At 37.9% G+C, this 20884-nt stretch overlaps 1 protein-coding gene across 1 annotated transcript in view; it reads right to left on the reverse strand.

Annotated features, from left to right (window-relative positions):
* The window catches only part of NEB (nebulin), a 156666-nt gene extending 144130 nt beyond the window's left edge, over positions 1-12536 (reverse strand). The window contains exons 1-2 of the mRNA XM_075831032.1: positions 12504-12536; positions 135-215 (exon numbers count right to left, since the gene is read on the reverse strand). Coding sequence (XP_075687147.1) covers positions 135-215; positions 12504-12536 — 114 coding nt within the window. The remainder of the gene's footprint in view (positions 1-134; positions 216-12503) is intronic.
* Positions 12537-20884: the final 8348 nt, after the last annotated feature.

The following is a 20884-nucleotide window of genomic DNA, read 5'->3' on the forward strand; positions in this document are numbered from 1 at the left end:
GGGTATAAGAACTAAATTTAATTTGTCCAATACAAATATTGAATAGCTTTGTCTTACAAAATACCAAGATTATCCAATAGAAAAATCCCTGAGAGCAGAGTAGCTTAATAGCGGGCTAGATGAAAGATTTTTACTTTGCTTTGAGTGAACGTCTCGTGAGGTGTTGTAACCTCCTCCGTTCCCCCATCTTCAACGATTGTCTCTTCATAATAGTACTATAAAAAGATGGTAAATCCAGACACACTCAGAACATACTGGTTATAGTCACATTGGACACTTACCTGCAGAGCTCCTAACCGAGCAAATAAAAGCATTATAAAGTACAACCACAACAAAAATAAAGAATATTCATACATACTGGTCACGTGTGATAGATCGGGCGGGAGTGGTCAAACTACTGGCTACCAATGTATAATAACATGTTATACCAGAAATAGAGATTATTCGGGAGTATAATGAAACCAAAATTACCATTGGTTACCTTGCCCCAATTAAAAAAAAATATATATAAATAAATATATATATATATATATATATATATATATATATTAGTCTTTCTCAATGAATTAGAATACCATCGAAAAGTTAATTTCAGTAATTCAGTTAAAAAAAAGTGAAACTCCTATATTATATAGATTCATTACACTCAGAGTGATCTATTTCCAGCATTTTTTTCTTTTAATGTTGATAATTATGGTAACAGTTAATGAAAACCCAAAATTTAGTGTCTCAGAAAATTAGAATATTATATAAGCCCAACTTCAAAAATGATTTTTAATACCGAAATGTTGGCCTATTGGAAAGCATGTCCAGTATCTGCCCTCAATACTTGGTCGCGGCTCCTTTTGCATGAATTACTGCATCAAAGCGGCGTGGCATGGAGGCGATCAGCCGGTGGCAGTGCTGAGGTGTTATCAATGCGGCGTGGCATGGAGGCAATCAGCCTGTGACACTGCTGAGGTGTTATCAATGCGACGTGGCATGGAGGCGATCAGCCTGTGGCACTGCTGAGGTATGATCAATGCGGCGTGGCATGGACGCGATCAGCCTGTGGCACTGCTGAGGTGGTATGGAAGACTAAGTTGCTTTGATAGCGGCCTTCAGCTCGTCCGCATTGTTGGGTCTGGTGTCTCATCTTCCTCTTGACATTAACCTATAGATTCTCTATGGGGTTTAGGTCAGGCGAGTTTCCTGGCCAATCAAGCGCAGTGATACTGTTGTTATTACACCAGGTATTGGTACTTTTGGCAGTGTGGGCAGGTGCGAAGTCCTGCTGGAAAATTAAATTAACATCTCCATAAAGCTTGTCAGCAGAGGGAAGCATGAAGTGCTCAAAAGTTTCCTGGTAGACGCTGCGCTGACTCTGGACTTGATATAACACATTTTTTAAATTGGGCTTATATAATATTCTAATTTTCTGAGACACAAAATTTTGGGTTTTCATTAACTGTTACCATAATCATCAACATTAAGAGAAAAATATGCTGGAAATATTTAATTACTGAAATTAACTTTTTGATGATATTCTAATTCATTGAGAATGGCTAGTATATGTATATATATATATATATATATATATATATATATATATATATATATATATATATATATATAACTATTTCCAAGCATTCTCCAACTTAAGTTCTGTTCACATTTACATTCTGGCGAGGTTTCGGTGTCTTTGATGGTATGAATAGTGTGGTTCACAAAGCAATTCTTGCATTAAAAACCACAATAAGAACCTGTTGGATCGCATTGTAATTCAATGGGATCTGTCAGGATCAGTAGGTATCCATTTTAAATGTATCTATAATACTACCGTGTTTCCCCGATAGTAAGACACCCCCGATTGTAAGACGTATCGGGGGTTTCAGGGGGGTCGGCTAATATAAGCCGTACCCCGAAAGTAAGACATATGTCTTACTTTCGGGGAAACACGGGGGTATTGCCGCCTCCTGCCCACTTCCGCGCCGCCCCCCTCTCCATACGTCTCCATCAGCGGCAGGAGCACGGCTGTTATACACAGCCTGGCTCCTGCTGCAACTGCCGGAATCGAAGCGCGCGCCGATTCCGGCAGTTTAACCCATTAAATGCCGCTGTCAATAGTGACAGCGGCATTTAATGTGTTTGACAGAGGGGGGAGCTCCCTCTGTCACCCGATCGGCGCCCCCGCAAACAAATCGCGGGTCGCCGTCGGGTTTCCATGACAGCCGGGGGTCTAACAAAGACCCCCAGGTCTGCCTTCAGCATCTGCCTGTTAGGCGATGCCGGAGGCATGACCTAATAGGTTGCCTGTCAGTTTTACACTGACAGGCAATAATGCTTCGGTATACTAAGTATACCAAAGCATTATATATGCGATCGGCACATCGCATAGTGAAGTCCCCTGGTGGGACTAAAAAAAAAAATGTAAAACAGTTAAATAAAGTTTGTGAAAAAAAAAAAAAAAAAAATTCGACAATTTTTTTACAATATAAGACATACCCCGAAAGTAAGACATAGTCGGGCTTTTGGGGATAAAAAGAAAGTAAGACACTGTCTTACTTTCGGGGAAACACGGTAGTCATAGCTCCATTTAGAAAGGCAGTGTTAAATGAGCCGAATCTAATCATTTAGGTTGAGATTTATACAGCTAAGAATTGCTGCAAAAAATGTAATGCAAGGCCTAATACATGCATAGGTAATGCACAAAATATGCTAGGTGTCCCCAGTCATAGCATAACCACACAGAACACATGGCATCCGTAGACTTTCTGTATGGATGTTCATGTGCAAGCAAACTCAAGGTCTTGGCTTGAGAAGCTGGTAAAGTAAATATACATTATAAATTTATAGAAATTTTAGTATTCAGCTATCTGAGCACTAACTAGACAAAAGTACTGATTCTTATCTGATATTCTTTGCAGTATACACAGAAAGTTAGCACTGAAATTATTTTTCAGAGCTGAACTCATGGCCCACATCAGCTTGAATAATTTTTTCCTGTTTACACAATGGGTAGATTCCTGAGACGGCTGTCCCTCTTTCCTTGACGTATCTAAAATACTTTTGGAAGTGTTTTCATTGGGGATTACATGTATGACAGCGCACATGTGCTTGCAATGGAATAGGTTGCCAAGAGTGCTCTCCCGCTCCTGACACCTGAAACATTTACAGAGATTAAATATTGTGTCATTGGGCTATGATCACAGTAAAGAATTTCTGCCATGTGTCCAGCAAATACCAGATTCCAGTTACATCATTGTTTCTTAAGGTACTGAATTAATTTTAAGGAAAAAAAAGGTAGTTGTTTTCTGAAACAGAAATATATCATGGGGCTGAGGTAGACCCCATAGCAGTACCCTAAAGAGTATTAAAGAGTAGCTAACAACACTATCCAAAATGTGCTACCAAATACTGAGCTAAAGTCTTGGCTTAATTCTTCAAAATGTATGCTTTTAATAAAAGCTAAATACTTTTGGGTTTTTTATGTATCTTAAACCATATAATTGATATAACATACTATTAATGATAATTCATATTATAGAATAACAGTGGCTTTTTTTTTCTATTGATTTAAATCAAGGCATTTACATGGGACTAAATCAATCTTCATAGTCATCCACCAGAAAGTGTGAAAGTTAATACCCAAAATTCCTTTCTGCACAGAGGAAGTCTAACATTGCATTGCAGTAGTTATTTTTACTCTTCAGTCATCAGGGTTAACCAATGTAGCACTCTACACCTATCAGGAAGATTCTAGAACAGCTATGACTGTAGACTTCACGCATCAGCAAACATTTTCCTTTACCTAGCTCTCATTGAGAGTTTTTAAACATTGATTCCTGTATGTGTGTGGTCCAGCATCTATATATTATATATAATTAATCAAGGGTTAAATATTATTCACTAAAGTCACGGTTCCAACTATACCTAATGCCATATTGCACTTATTACTGTTCATGGCAAATGCACAAGCAGAAATTATAATATAATATATATTCTAGCATAACAATATATAAAATAAATAAAATAAAACCTTAACCAGCAAATATATATCTAAACATTTTAATTATTCATTTTAAAGAGAAAGAATTTGATTATTAAATTATTATAATTTCTTGTAAATTATATTTATTTTTAATAATAATTGCCACTTTTTATAATCCCTAACATAAATCTCTTGTAGTAATCAATACTGGGTGATAAATATAATCTTTTATTAATATCTTTTATTTCCACGTCAGATGAACTTGTAGAGTTTGCAAGCCCGTGATCACATACAGCAAATGCTAATTTTAAACACTTATGCAGCAGAAAGTTACAGGGGCTGCCTCTAGTATTAACAACCCCCTCTCATATTGCAAGTCCCTCTACCAGAAGTTCCTTACAGAGGAGCTCCGCTTCCCAAATCATCTGTTTGCAGTTGGGGGAGGGGGAGTTGGACCACAAAACTTTGCAGGGAAAGCAAAGTATAACAAAACTCTGATTTGAATCAATGTATATCCATGCCATCCATTTTTTACAGTGGGCACATTTTAAACAGGTTGTTTAGTTTAGAAACCTCATTTTCATATACCCTATTAGCGAATTCCGAGTTAATAGATGGGGAGGTAGACAGCGGTTGTTATAAAGAGCATCTCTCGCTTTGGAGGACCTGTCCTGTCCTGCATTACAAAGACAACCCGTTGATTTGAATGAGCACTGTGTAATGCTTAATTTCTCCTGTGGTGACGCTGCAGGGAAATAGAACACTTATTGCCTGTTTTCCCCATAGATTACAGCTGATCACTGGGGGACTGAACAGGCTGACACCGTGTGATCTGCTTATTATAATGGGACCCTTCTAACAAGTAGGGATGGTCCATAGCGGAGAACAACATTAAGCTAATAGAGTGGGTTCGTTAACAGGAGACGTGCCCTGTGTAGTTTAAAACTCACACGTCATCATGCTCTTTAGGCCTCATGCACACTTCCGTCGGCCGTTGAACGGCCGCTAATGACTGTTCCGTCAAACACGGGCCGCACACGGATGGTTTCCGTGTGCAGTCCGTTGTTTCACGGACCAAATTCAATGAAAAGGCCGAGACTGTTCCGTCAATAACGGGCAGGCGTAGAACCTGCCCTACTTTTGACGGAACAGTTCTGTTAAAACAACGGAAGTGTGCATGGCCTCATTGGAATGAATGTGTTAGGGTGCTATCAGTTGAAATAACGGATAGCACCCTGACTAAAAAAACTGAAGTGGGCATGAGGCCTAAGATTAAACAATTAATATAAAATTTGGGCAATGCAAAAACGTATTTATTTTTTTTTTACAGTTGGAGTTCCCATTTTTCATGGAAAATGGTTTGTAGTATCTCAAAAGTTTTTGGCTAATTGAGCAGATTGTACAGCCTCCAAAATGGTTTATTGATAGTGTTGAAATTTCTCTGTAATATAGTAAAACACCTTATTGTCAAAGCTTTCTAAAGGGCTTTAAAGAGAAGAACAAGGGCTGGGCTTACAGTATTATTTTTAAGTAACATTCCCAAAATTTTTAAAAAGCAGTCATTTATAAAAAGTTTTGATAGGGCTCTGTTCACATCTGCATCTTGACACGACACTGTGTCAGATTTATTGTACAATGGATCCCAATGGCGCCTGACGGAACCCATTGACATATAATAGGGCTTTTTGGGGTTCCGTTGTGGTTTCCGCCATTTTAACAGCAACAATAACACTGCATGGAGCCTCCAGAGCAAATGTGAATAGAGTTTTAGACCTACTTCACAGTATTTTGGGTTTTTTGTGTTGCATTTTAAAATGCAAGTAAACATTTTTTATGTCCTTTTATACAATAGTTTTTCCAGGTATTTTTTAAGTTCTATAGAAAAGCCTATAGAGGAAAATGCCTACAAAAAACACCAAACATAAAGTATGCCGCTGTTTGATAAAAACGCCATTGAAACCCAAAAACACTTAGGGTGAAATCTATTAAGACTGACGTCTTAATATAAATATAGCTTGAGTAAAATGCGTCTAATTTATTAAGAGGCGCACTTAATAAATCAGGCGCATCTCTGACTGTCTATAGGCTAGAAAGGGAAGATTTCCGCTTTAATTTACACCAGTTTCGGCGTACATTATAATGAATTTGTCAAGCCACGGTGCCCTCCCCTTTGCACTAAACCTTTCCCACTTTTTTTAAGTGGCGGAGGTGATGTTAACTGGCAAAAAGTCTAAAATATGGCGTGCGTCATAATTTCCAACTACGCCATAATACTCGTATATAGCCATTGATACATTCCAACCCTATGTATGTAGACATTTATATTTTACTATAGACCAGTAACTAATATTTGGCAGCTGCAGTTAAGCAAAAAATGACGGAAAAAAATTATGCAAAAAATTTCACGAAAAATGTTGATAAATGTTATATGTGAAACCGGCTTAAGGGACTCAAGTTATATGTAAAATCAGACTCAGGCTTCGTTCACATCTGCGTCGGGAATCCGTTTATGGGTTCCATCAGACCTTTCCGTCAGGGGAACTCATGAACGTAATTCTAACTGAAACAAACGGAAACCGTAGGTTTCCGTTTGCGTCACAATTGATATCAATGGTGACGGATCCGGTGCAAATGGTTTCCGTTTGTCACAGTTGTGTAAGGCTTCCGTTGTTTTGACGCAATCAGAAGCATAGTCGACTACGGTATTGATTCCATCAAAGCAACGGAACCCTAACACAACGGTGACAAACAGAAACCATTTGGACCGGATCCGTCACCACTGAAATCAATGGTGATGCAAACGGAAACCTATGGTTTCCGTTCATAGGTTCCCCTGACGGAAAGGACTGACGGAGCCTATGAATGGAGTCCCAACACAGATGTGAACGAAGCCTCAGACTGAACCACCAGATGACCAAAGGATAGTCTGCTGGGCTCAGGCTCAGATATCGTGATCGGATCCACCCACAACAAGATTCATGAGGTCCAGCATCATATATCTGCAGCTAACAGTGGATCACATCACTTACTGCTGTCACTTTTTTACATTGTTAACCCTTATTGTATAATAGCCCTGTGTATACAATGCCTGCTGGCAGCCGATTTGTATCTGGAAATGTGGGTCAGGGGACGCCTGTACTCTTTATAGGTGGGGGGGGGCAGAGATGGATATGTAATAAATGCTTGATATGAGAAAACCCCTTTAATTCTGCTCGCCCTGTCCTTACGTTGGATGATGCCCTGTGCAATACCTTGTGTGGGCATCCCACCACCATATTGTGTTTGGTCATACAGTGCTGCTTCATACACTGTAAATAAAATATACTGTACAGTGCCTAAGTAGCAGTGCCAAACAATGTCTAAATACCACCATATAGTGCTCAAATAATACCAATACCCTATAAAAGCTACATACATAGGAAAATCTAATAATAATGATACATTGTCTAAATATAACTGCCATATAATTAATGTTAACCTGTTCCCGTACATGTACGTCAGAGCAGGGAGGGGGGTGTGGAGCGGATTTACAGGCTGAACACACTCCATACCTCGCGGGAGTCAGCTATAAAAAGTGATAAAAAAGTTACATGTGCTACAAAAGGCTACCAACAAAATAAGCCCTCAGACAGCTCCATCTATGAAAAAATAAAAAAGTTATCGGTCTCAAAATAATTTTGAACAAATTGTTTTTCATTTGTAAAGGTAGTAAAAGATTTGGAAAAAACGTTATAGATTTTGTATAGCCTAAATGATATTGACCCGCAGAATAAAGTTAACATGTCATTTTTACCGTTCGGAAACCAAAAAAACAATGGAGGGATTGCTGTTTTTTTCCATTCCATCCCACGTATGGTAGATTAAATAATGCCATTAAAAACTACAACTCAATCCACAAAAAGAAAAGCCCTCTATGGCTATGTCAACAGACAAAAAAAAAAGTTATAGGATTATGGCTGTAGCCTGTGCGCTAATATAGTTTTGTTCTCCACATAAAAGAGGGGAAAGTCACTAGAGCGCCTCATTTACTGTATTAAAACGATCTAACAGAAAAACTGTGTGCCATAATTTGCGACTATTAACACTATTAACACTATTAACACTATTAACACTATTAACACTAGCTTAAAGCTGTTGATAAATTTCTCCCATCGTTGTATTTTTATACTGATTATTCATCTTTATATTTAGCATTTTCTCTGCTTATAACCATTTTGGGGATTTTTTTACTCTATTATTAGATATTTTTTTCATTGTTTTTATTTATTTTTTATAATGTAAAAAAAATGCATAATAAATGTTTTACTTAGTAGCAAGTATGACTAAAAGAAAGATTTTATAATACTTGGCTATTATAAATCTATTGTTTCATATGGACTCCAAGCAAAAACAATATAAAAAAAAAGTAACCATCTAAAAAGAATAATAATAATAATAATAATAATTATAATAAAATATATATAGATATAAATCACATCCAGTACTGTAAGTCTGTAAGCACACAGCATTAGCACAGCCCAGCTCTCATTACACCTACAGACCCTAAAACTATTTTAGCCGACATGCCATTTCAGTGTTAACATACAGTAAATTATAGAAGCAGCCTCCTATTTCCAATCCAAGCCTGAGCCTGCACCCACCAACAGACTATTAACTGAGAACTCCGTCTCATCTCTTATCATTTACAATTTCAGCATCTCCACCATCAGATCGTAGTTGCGGGTTATGATGTCATAGCTGTCTGTTCTCGTTACAAATAGTGATATGAGACATGGGAAGGCACGGTATGATGGGAACTGATAGAACACTTCTGTGATTGGCATCTATACTAAAAATAATAGGACAAAATTAAAGGAGGAGATATTTTGATTTTCATAAATATCGCCATATGTTTGTTTTATAGGCAGCGTGCATAGAAAAAACCTTCACCTCCAGAATAAAACTAGTAATATGAAGGCTTAGGGTATTCTATTGGGGGGTTTTAATGGGACTACGCCATTGATGGCCTCTCCTTAGGGTCTTCTATCCTCCAATATTTGATCACTGGGAGTCCTCTTCTCACGCTCACTGGTCTCCAGAAAATTGAGATTTGAGAAGTTGTTTGGTGGGGTCTCCACATTGTACAGTGGCTTTAGCTCCCCCTGTGTCTGCCTGTGACACGGTCTCTGGTTCTTTTGTCTGATTCACGACCGTTTTTACACAGCTTGGTGATCAGGGGAAAAGAACACTCGTTCCCGATCTTCGGCCCATGAACAGCTGACAAACAAGGAAACGCTCATTTGCAATGCCAGATCCGTTGTACATCTGATTCCAAGATCAAGATGGACCCCCATTGACTTCCATGGGTCCCGCCATGGTATCTGTAAATTTGACAACAAAAATAGTACCGCATACTGTACTATTCTTGCCGTTAAATGTGACTAAACTGCCGATTGAGGCTCCAAACAGAGACTGGTGTGAACACAGCCTAAGATAGCGAGTCTGAAGCAAAAATATTTATATATTTTTTGTTTCTTTAAGGGAGTTGTCACATGATGACAACCCCTTTCTATATGCCCTATAATGGGCCGCCCCCTCCATGTATTACATAGTCGGCCATTCATTTCAATGGACATCCTGTAATACTGCATTCTCTATGCAGCGGTGGCCGCAGGAGAGATGAATGGCTAGATGTGGTTTTTCCTGGTGATAACCAGCTAAACACAGAGGGTTAGAGAGACTGGATCATTGATGATCATCCGGTTGCTGGGCTGGCTTCTATTTAAGAAGATGTCTTCATCATACCACCACTTTAACCCTACAGATCTGCTATAGATAAGATAGCTATCCGCTAAATGCTTGTTTTTTGTTTGACAGCTATATTCCCCCAACCTGGCCATAAACATGCGCACTCAGTTCAGCCAAGTATCCACATTTATTCAATAGGGTAGAAAAAGTCAAGCAGCTGCCGGACACTTCTAGTAAAAATTAATCTCCCGGCAGAACAAAGGATTTGGCCTGTTATTGTCTTGCAAGCCTGATCCTCATTTCCCCAAACACAAGCCATCAAGGGATTGCCGCTATGCCCCTATACACATTAGATTACTGGCGGATCTCACCAAAATCAACTGGATCTACCAACATGGATTATGTTGTGTATGGGCAGGTAAATTAGAGGAAGAAAACCCCAGATGACCACAGTGTTCTCTCTAAATTTCAAGCAGACACAAGGAGAATTAAACCGCTCTATGATGTAATGACCCCACCAAACAACTCCTCAGATCTCCTCTTCCAGGAATCCAGCGTATGAGATCCAGGTTGACTTATATCTCGGAATTAATTGAACATTCAGGTTTTGGGCAGCATTGGGCATTACAGGGATTTTCCATGATGGATAATTGCAGTTTATTGAAGTGGATACGCAATGTGCTTACAACTTGCATGTATTTTATGTAGAGATTTGATGACCAAGGACAAATTCGGAACGGTGACTTCTCTTGATCCTGTATTTGTCTACATAGCATTCACTGAAGAGGAGAATGTAGATATGTGGCGACTCTCTACGTAGAATATATTATTTCTGTATAGTAGTATATAATGTTCTCACCTTAATAAACTGTATTTTCAGTCCCAGTGAACCCTTTAGCCTAAGTCCAGATGATGCACAAAAATCCGCTGCGGATTTTGCTGTGAATCCTCAGCAAAATCTGCATTTGTTACATACAGATTTGATTGTGGATTTGATGTGCATTTCACCCTCTACATTGCAAAGGGGGAAATCCGCAATGAAAATCTGCGGCATTACCACAATAGAATGGGATTCTGCATCATACCATGACTTTGGCATGGTCTTTTTGAAACCCCCATCCACATTTATTGCACTGTAAATTACCACAAATTCGCGCTGCCGAATCCACATCTGAATATACCCTAAAAATGTCCTGAATGTGATTCCCCTCTTATTACAGCTAATGGAAGTCTGTAACATAACTGTGACATGAGTATATGAGGGAGCAGCCATCTTTTGCTCTGATGAGGTCCTTGTTGGCAATGTTATCGTAGTTCTCTGGGTATACTGCTGCCCATTTCAGGCGACATTAGGTTAATTTTTTAAGGGAAAAAATATTGTACTGCATTCAAACAACTTTCTGAGTGTACTGCAATATGACCATAGACTCAAAGATTTTCCTTCGTCTATCAAATCAGATCATTTTTCACAGAATGAAGAGTTGTTGATTTTTTTTTTTTTATTACTACAATCAAAATATTTTTTTCTGCCCATGGGAAATATTTCCTATAATATCTATACCCGACAGTTATTGACTGTTATAATGCCCATCAGCAGAGGGAAATATAAGACTATACAGTTAACTCTCAGTATTGCACAACCCTGTTGGGATCGGGGAAGCTGAGATATGGGGTGTTGTTAGCACACCAGAGAGTTGGTAGTCATAGGTGATTTTCTTGTTTTGATAACAAACAAAATATCGCCTCTGAAGGGTTAATGATTTTCTATCAAAATCATAGAGCTACCGTGTCAGAAAAAAAAATTGCAATTGATTATTATGGAAGAATAGAGGACGACAGGAGGAATAGGGGGGTTGTCATAAAGGTTTAATGAAGTCGCCATGACAGCTATGATGGATCCATTTTCAAACAGATCCCAATGAATCGAGATGGATTCCATTGATCTATAAGGGGTCACACATCAGGTTTCAATTGGAGGTTCTGGTATTATTGACAGCAACACTTGTGCTGCAGACTACACTATTCTTGCCGTAAAAAAACCGTAGAGACCTAGGCTTTAGGTATATCAGAGAATAATATGGAGAAAGACCACAGGCCATATGAGAAACTTTTCTAACCAAGATCCAAATAAAGGCCTTTTTTTTACCATTTCTTTATTTATAAATTCCCACGTTTTAAAGGATCACAGCAATAAGTGCTACTTGTAAACCCAAATAATTTATAATATTATGTAGAGAAACAAGAGATAATGAGAACTAGTGCTGTCTGTCACTAAGACATTAAAAAGAAATTAACAGATCGAGGGATTAATGACAAACTCAAAAAAATTGTTAATTAATTAAATAAATTCTGGATGTTTTTTGTTTTTTTTACTGCATTTATTACACAAAGTCAAATTCACCGCTGAGCCCATATAGCAGCAGTAGAGCCGTCACCAGATTAGAACGGAGGACATGACAGGGTGCTTGACGGCTGCATCCTGGTGATGGCACATACCTATCATATCTCTGTATGTTTCCAGATCTGCTGACTTAATAGGTATCACAGTACACCAGGATCACTCTATCTGCATCAAACCTGTTAGCTGAGGTAGTAGTTAGATGAATACTACATGTGTCGGCTATAAATAACAGTATATATTGCAGGAATGTCACTCTACAAATCTGCAAAACACCTCAAGAAACCGAGAGCCAGGGCACGCTGCCACCATGTAAAGGACAAGATGCCCACTTATCCTCAGTCACTTCTAACGTGACCTGCAGCAAGAATATATGAGAGCAGCATTTATCAAAACTGAATTTCATACCTCATATTCCTCAACTTCCTCGTCGTCCGCCATGTTGAGGTTTCTACCTACAAAACTGGTGAAAAGATTTACTGTTACAAGTAAAATATAAATACATTTGGAAAAAAAACAACTTATTATTGTTATTTAGAAAAGATAGACAGACAGACAGATAGATAGATAGATAGATAGATAGATAGATAGATAGATAGATAGATAGATAGATAGATAGATAGATAGATAGATAGATAGATAGATAGATAGATAGATAGATAGATATTAGATAGATAGATAGATAGATAGATAGATAGATAGATAGATAGATAGATAGATAGATAGATAGATAGATAGATAGATGGATATGAGATAGATAGATAGATAGATAGATAGATAGATAGATAGATAGATAGATAGATAGATAGATAGATAGATAGATAGATAGATAGATGATAAACTGCATGGAAATACAGTTGATATATTGTATATCTGACTTAATATACAGGTTATTACATTGTTTATTATATGTAACAAACACAAGATTGATAGTAACCTTATGGGATTATATGCCTTCTGCACAGCATGGGCCTGTTCTGTTGCTCCCTGCTGTGTTTCTGCAGCGGTTTTTTTTTGGATCAGACCTAGAAAATATCAAAATGTATTTTTTTTAGTCTTTCCCCCGGATTGTGAGGATGACGGGAGGCTTTATTGGTTTGTGCTGGTGTGGAATGCTATAGCCGGGCCTGTCAAACTATTCAGTTTTATAACCGTGCAGTCCCCACACTTAGTAGTTGAAGCCTCGGAGCAGCTGCTGCCTGGTCCAGAGTTATGTGGCATGTAAGTTAATACCACCAGTTGATTGGTGGGTTTTGTTTAGCCAGTCCAACTGTAATACCTTCTGAGGAAACTGCAGCCCACCAGTGCAGGTTAAATATAGGAACACGTAACGCTGCTCCTTTTTAGTGCCAACAAAAAATAACTCAATACAAAAATGAATTGAAATATTATAAAATGAGTGAAAAACTCATCAGTCCATTGTGCGTTCCCAAAGCCCCATGGCGTACGTCACCATCCTATATACCATATGAACAGATGGCTGACTATAATATTTAGTGTAGCTGTTACTTATCATCCGCTTGGCCACATATTCTAATGCAATCACCGACTAAGAGAGGTCCAGGCAAACTATTGATATACAGTGACCACTGGTCAGAGAAGAGATGTTCTCAACTAAGACTATAGTACAGGTCGGGTTATAATCCTAGAAGAAGTCTCCATGTCAGCCAACCAGCAATGTCCTAAGCAGGCAATACAATAGTCTTCAATATGGAAAGAGGAAAGAAAAAAAAGAAGCTCTTACCAGTGATATTTAATTAATTTCCTTAGCAGCAAAGCCTCCAACTCTTCCCTCCTCAGAAACGCTGGTCAAGAGCAGAGCAAATGCTCCAGCTCCTAAATTATCATGTGCCTGCGGCAGCCAATCCTGGGATGGTTTGCTCAGGTTTCAGATGCTAAATATACTTGGTGACCCTTTTGAAGACCACCTGTTCAGCAAATCCGTAGAGAGCAGGACTTGTAGTCATTTTCATTCTGAGCAAATAATAACAAGTGAGGTTGCTCCCAAATATGACATTATTCATTTATTTATTTCTTTATTTTTATGTATTTATTTTTTATTTCTAGTTCTTTTTTTTGTTTTTAAGGCTTCGTTCACATCTGCGTCGGGACTCCGTTCACGGGTTCCGTCGATAATCAATACCGTAGTCGACTGCGCTATTGACTCGTCAAAGCGACGGAATCCTTACACAACGGTGACAAACAAAAAACATTTGCACCGGATCCGTCACCATTGAAATCAATGGTGATGCAAACGGTAACCTATGGATTTCATTCGTTTCAGTTTGGATTCAGTTCATGGGTTCCCCTGACGGGAAGCTCCGACGGAACCAATGAACGGAGTCCCGACGCAGATGTGAACTAAGCTCTTATTTTTTTTTTTTATGTATTTTTTGTATTTATTTATGTATGTATTTAATATACTTGGTGACCCTTTGGAAGACCACCTGTTTAGTAAATCCGTAGAGAGCACGACTTGAAGTCATTTTCATTCAGGACAAATAATACAAGTGAAGTTGCACCCAAATATGACATTATTCATTGATGTATTATTATTTTTTTATGTGTTTATTTTTTATTGCTAGTACTTTTTCAAATGTATTCTATTTATTTATTTATTTTATTTTTTTAGGGAAAGGATAATGAATTCCACATGTATATAAAATAGCAAATGTGAAATATTTATTTTGTGGATGTCTCATACAAGTGTCAAGTTATTAAAAGTTTTGGACATCGGATATCATATTAAAGGACTAATAATATTAGTATATTGAGTAAATAAATTAAATGTAACAAAAAGCTATAAAAATGACGACAATCACAACAACAACAATAATAATAATAATAAAAATAATAAAAGCATCAACATAATAATAATAATATATAAAGAAATATTTTAATTTAAAAATGGTCAAAAAATAAAATATTAGACTCAAAAATGAAATATGCGAGCATTTAAGACCTGCGTCTAAATTGATAAATAGGACACTAAATATGGATCAATATAAGGCACTGTCCATTTTTGTCCATTCAATTCTATAGGTAAAATTTGCCATTGATACAATTGAAGGGATTATTTAGGATTAGAAAAACATAGCTGCTTTTTTACAAAACAGTGCCACACCTGTTCACAGCTTGTGTGTGGTATTGCAGCTTAACCCCATTAACTTCAATGGAACTGAGCTGCAATTTCAGACACAATCCATAGAGATGTGTGGCGCTATTTTCTAGTCCTGGTCAACCCCTTTAACACGAGCTGTGTATTCAGAAAGACCTTCAGGAAACTGAGAACTGAATAGCAATTTCCTTATAAAATGTTATTACTGGAACTGCACCGTCTGGTACTGAAAAATATTGTACCACACTGTACATCCATGGACGATGTGGTGCGTTTGTTGCATCTCTCAGTATATTCTTGTCCAATTTGTTAGGAGAGATAGGGTATGTTCACACAGAGTTTTTTGTAGGCAGAAAAATCTGCTTCAAAATTACGTCTGGAATTTTGAGGTAGATTTTGACCTGCCTGCACGCCATTTGCCGCATTTTTTTGTGACGTTTTTCGCCCGCGGCCATTGATCACCGCGGGCAAAAAACGCTTTCTCTGCCTCCCAATGTCAATGGGAGGTCAGAGACGTACACACCCGAAGATAGGGCATGTCGCTTCTTTTTCCAGCGAGTATTTTTTTTGCGCGTTTTCCGACATGGTTTCCACGTTAAAAAACCTCTGTGTGAACAGGGCCAAACAGTAACAAATACCGCTAAGAAATAAGCTTACAAATATCTAATGGAGTCTATCTCCCTGATGATTCTATTTAAAGTGGATGTCCATATCATATATCATACAGACATATTAGACAAGGGCTTTGATTTCAATGGAGTAATGTGGCACCCTCTTTTGCTAAAGCAATAAGGATCCAAGCTCATGGGCCTTCAAAGAATTGCCCATGACAACCAATCACAATGCAGCTTTCTTTTTTCCAGAGCAGTTTCATAAATAAAAGCTGAATCCTGATTGGTTGCTATGGGCAACAAGGCCTGATTTATTTGTTAGACAGTTTTGAGAATTGAGGCCTAATGTCAGAAAATATAAAAAGACTAGATTTACCACATCAGAGAATTTTCTTATTAAAAACAGAAACAAAAAAAGGGCCTAAGTCATCCTCTCAAATATAGACTAATATAGTATCGCTTATATAAATGTCTCAGGAGGTTCTCAGAACTGGTGCATACTAAGGCCCTGTTCACATCACGTTTTTTTGCATATATATACACGTTAAATGTAGGCTGCAACAGATTACCAACAGAGGCACCCGACACTGGAGACTTTAATGGTATCCGTTAAAAATGGATACGTCGTAACCTGGGGTGATGAGAGTTCATGACGAATCCGTTAAAAAGAAACCATTATAGTCTATGGGTGATGGATGCTACTGTTAGGCATCCGTTTTTTATATACCTGTGACCTGTGCCATACAGTGCAAAGCATCACACATCGGCTCCCATGTTAAAAAGAAAATATACCTCGCAGTATACGTTTTTGCGTGATCCGATGGGATGGAATAGTGTAGTTTACTACTCTGTTCTACCCTTCAAAAAGAAGGTATTCTGATGAATACCAGCCCAATGCACTTTTGGCCTCCCTCAGGCTAATGGAGCTCTATGGACACGTTTAGCGCGTATGTCGTGAGCTTTCCCGAATTACACGCTAAACTTAGCGCTAAAAACGTGATGTGAACAGGGCCTAGCTAACAGTTTAATACCAGTTGTGCCCTGTTCTACCCAGGAGCACAAGACTATTGGTCGAGTATACTGGTTTGATGTGAGATAAAGAAGGGATCGCACAGGCGGACATTTCTCTTGACTTCCTGTCACTATCGCTAATGAGGAACACTATAGTCAGCTTCTACCCAGCTCAAAATGGCTTCTCCCATACGCCAAAATATAACATTCAACTACACAGTGAATAGAGGTAAGATAGATGAAAGTGTTTAGTGTCCGTTTAAATAAAGTTTTGTTTTTTTAAATATACAATTCTACCAATTCCGAGTCTTATTTACAGCTAGCCGATGCAGGATGATGACTAATAATGGCTGCCATTACAGTGCCCACTGGGGTTCTTACCCAGCTTTCCACAGACCCCCATGCTTGACTGTTTTCGTAACTCCCATAGAAGTGAATTGAGAGCGAGCCACCTCTCCATTCATTTTTAGCCTTTATGCGGTGACCTGCAGCTATCTCACCAGACGCGACAGGAGTCAGGAGACCCCCTGTTTTTGACCTTGGTGCTGGTCCCAGACCTGGGACTCGCTTCTATCTGACATTTATGGCATATCCCATGGATATCCAAAAATGTCTCAGATGTGAAGAACTCTTTAAAAAGGTTGTATGGGATTAGAAAAGCAATGCTGCTTTCTTCCAAAAACAGCGCCACACCTGTCCACAGCTTGTGTGTGATAGTGCAGCTCAGCCCCATTCACTTCAATAAGGCTGGGCTGCAATACCAGGCACAGTCAGTAGACAAATGTGGTGCTGTTTTTGGAAGAAAGCAGCATTGTTTTTCTAATCCGACACAATCTTATTATCCTGTACAACCAATTTAAGCATTTATGGCACAGGATATGTCATAAATGCCTGATAGGTGAAGAGACCACCTCTGGGACCCTAACCTATTGGTAGAACAGGGGTCCACAAAACTTATTTTACCGATTCCTGTCCGCTGCATTCCACATACACTTCAACGGAGAGGTGGCCAGCTTGCACGTGGCTCTTTGTGGGAATTACAGAAAAAGCTTGGCACTGGGACCCACACCTAGATATCTGGTATTAATGGCCTATCCAGTGGATATGCTATAAATGCGCAAGATTGAATATCCCTTTAAACAGATAATGTTTTAAAGATATGCTTGGGGAAAAAATATTGTTTTACATGTATGAACAAATGTTAATATTATTACATTTCCTAAGGGGAATGGTTTAGAGCTAGATATTATCAGCAGTACTTTTCCCACACTGTGACTAGGCTTTGGGCGGTTGACTTGAAAAAACAAACAAAAAAAAACAGCCCAATTTTGCAAGAAACCCACCTACCCTGGTTGTTTGATTAATGAATGCAGGGTGATCAGAGTTATGGTAGGAAAGATAGTAGAAATTAGGCCATGTGAGCCCTCCCTTCTTAGGGTATGTTCACAAGCAGTGACCAAAAACTTCTGAAAATACGGAGCTGTTTTCAGGCAAAAACAGCTCCTGATTTTCAGACGTTTTTGTAGCAACTCGCGTTTTTCGCTGCATATTTTACGGATGTTACTGGAGCTGTTTTTCAATGGAGTCAATGAAAAACGGCTCCAAAAACGTCCCAAGAAGTGACATGCACTTCTTTTTCGCGGGCGTAAAATTACACCTCTTGGGAACAGAACACCGTAAAACCCATTGAAAGCAATGGGCAGATGTTTGTAGGCGTAATGGAGCTGTTTTTTCAGGCGTAATTCGAGGCATAAAATGCCTGAATTACGTCTGAAAACAGTGCCTGTGAACATACCCTTAGTGTTCGAGAGGACTTACATAAGTGCTCATCCTGGCCGCTTAGAGTCGTTAAAAAAATGTATGGAGTTAGCCAGAAGTAAGGAAAAGATTATGACTGCAGGATCAGACTACACAGGGTTTGTTTGTAGTCTGTAACCATAGAAACAAAGAGGCTGTATAGGAGCTGTAGATACAAAACGGTAAGAGCTTTAGGGTATGTTCACACGCAGTAGCAAAATCCGTCTGAAAATACGGAGCTGTATTCAGGCGAAAACAGCTCCTGACTTTCAGACGTTTTTGAAGCAACTCGCGTTTTTCGCGGCGTATTTTACGGCCGTTATTGGAGCTGTTTTTCAATGGAGTCAATGAAAAACGCCTCCAAAAATGTCCCAAGAAGTGACATGCACTTCTTTTTCGCGGGCGTCTTTTTACGCGTCGTCTTTTGACAGCGGCGCGTAAAATAACACCTCGTGTGAACAAAACACCGTAAAACCCATTGAAAGCAATGGGCAGATGTTTTTAGGCGTAATGGAGCCGTTTTTTCAGGTGTAATTCGGGGCGTAAAATGCCCGAATTACACCTGAAAACAGTGCGTGTGAACATACCCTTATTATGATTATAGGAATCAACGATCATTTTAATATTATTTCTACATATTTATCGTACTAAATCTTTTTAGCTGAGAATTTTGGGCTGGAGCTCAAAAGAAATAGAATGATAATAATGTAATATTTTCTATTCCTGTCTGCTGAGGGTACGTCTTCCAATCTCATATTGCTGCATAACCTTTTTGGGAACTGTAATGGCGGCTATAATGGTATCCACACAGCTTTTCCAAAAACAGATATAAAAAAGAAATGGCTGATAAAAAGTTGACATAAATTTACAAAATACAACAAAAATATTTTGATTTACGTAAGATGACTTTTTTTTATGTGGTAATGCCTTTTCATTATTATAACTATGTAAAATTCTATTAAATATACAAAATAAATGAAAGGATAATTAAAAGATCACATTTATAATAGTTATTAAAACCTTATATTTAGCAGATTAGCTCCTTGTAAATCAGTCAGTGCAGAATTAACAGGGTTGTAGTTAAATTGACACCTCCCTTCTAAAGCCCCTCTCAGCAGTCAGAGTCATTACGGGCTTGTCTTTATATACAGTCTCCGGAATTATCCGCTATAGAACACTAACATTAATTTGTATTTACAATTAAATGCTGTCAGCGAACCTGTGCAAACACTTTATACATTAGGAGCCGTGTCTACTAAATGGTGCTATAGGATAGGATATACAGTATTTCAATCTATATGGCATATCAGCGGGTGATAGTCTGGACATAATATGCAGGATTAGCACCACTTAACTGTGCAGTGTCCTTTTAGATGTCGTGTAACACTGATGAAGAGTATACACAATAACTCAATCCCATAAGTGGAACTCTGAGGTCCTAATTATAGATACAGGAAAGTAGACTAAAATTGTTTTAATGAGATTATACTATATCTATCTATCTATCTATCTATCTATCTATCTATCTATCTATCTATCTATCTATCTATCTATCTATCTATCTATCTATCTATCTATCATCTATCATCTATCTATCTCATATCTATCTATCTATCTATCTATCTATCTATCTATCTATCTATCTATCTATCTATCTATCTATCTATCTATCTATCTATCTATCTATCTATCTATCTATCTATCTATCTATCTATCTCATATCTATCTATCTATCTATCTATCTATCTATCTATCTATCTATCTATCTATCTATCTATCTATCTATCTATCTATCTATCTATCGCATATCTATCTATCGCATATCTATCTATCTCATATCTATCTATCTATCTATCTATCTATCTATCTATCTATCTATCTATCTATCTATCTATCTATCTATCTATCTATCTATCTCATATCTATCTATCTATCTATCTATCTATCTATCTATCTATCTATCTATCTATCTATCTATCTATCTATCTATCTATCTATCTATCTATCTATCTATCTATCTATCTATCTATCGCATATCTATCTATCGCATATCTATCTATCTCATATCTATCTATCTATCTATCTATCTATCTATCTATCTATCTATCTATCTATCTATCTATCTATCTATCTATCTATCTATCTATCTATCTATCGCATATCTATCTATCTCATATCTATCTCTCATATCTATAGCTCTCATATCTATCTCTCATATCTATATCTCTCATATCTATCTATCTCATATCTAT

Source organism: Rhinoderma darwinii, chromosome 6 (genome assembly GCF_050947455.1).
Source record: "Rhinoderma darwinii isolate aRhiDar2 chromosome 6, aRhiDar2.hap1, whole genome shotgun sequence".
Classification (NCBI taxonomy): Eukaryota; Metazoa; Chordata; class Amphibia; order Anura; family Rhinodermatidae; genus Rhinoderma; species Rhinoderma darwinii.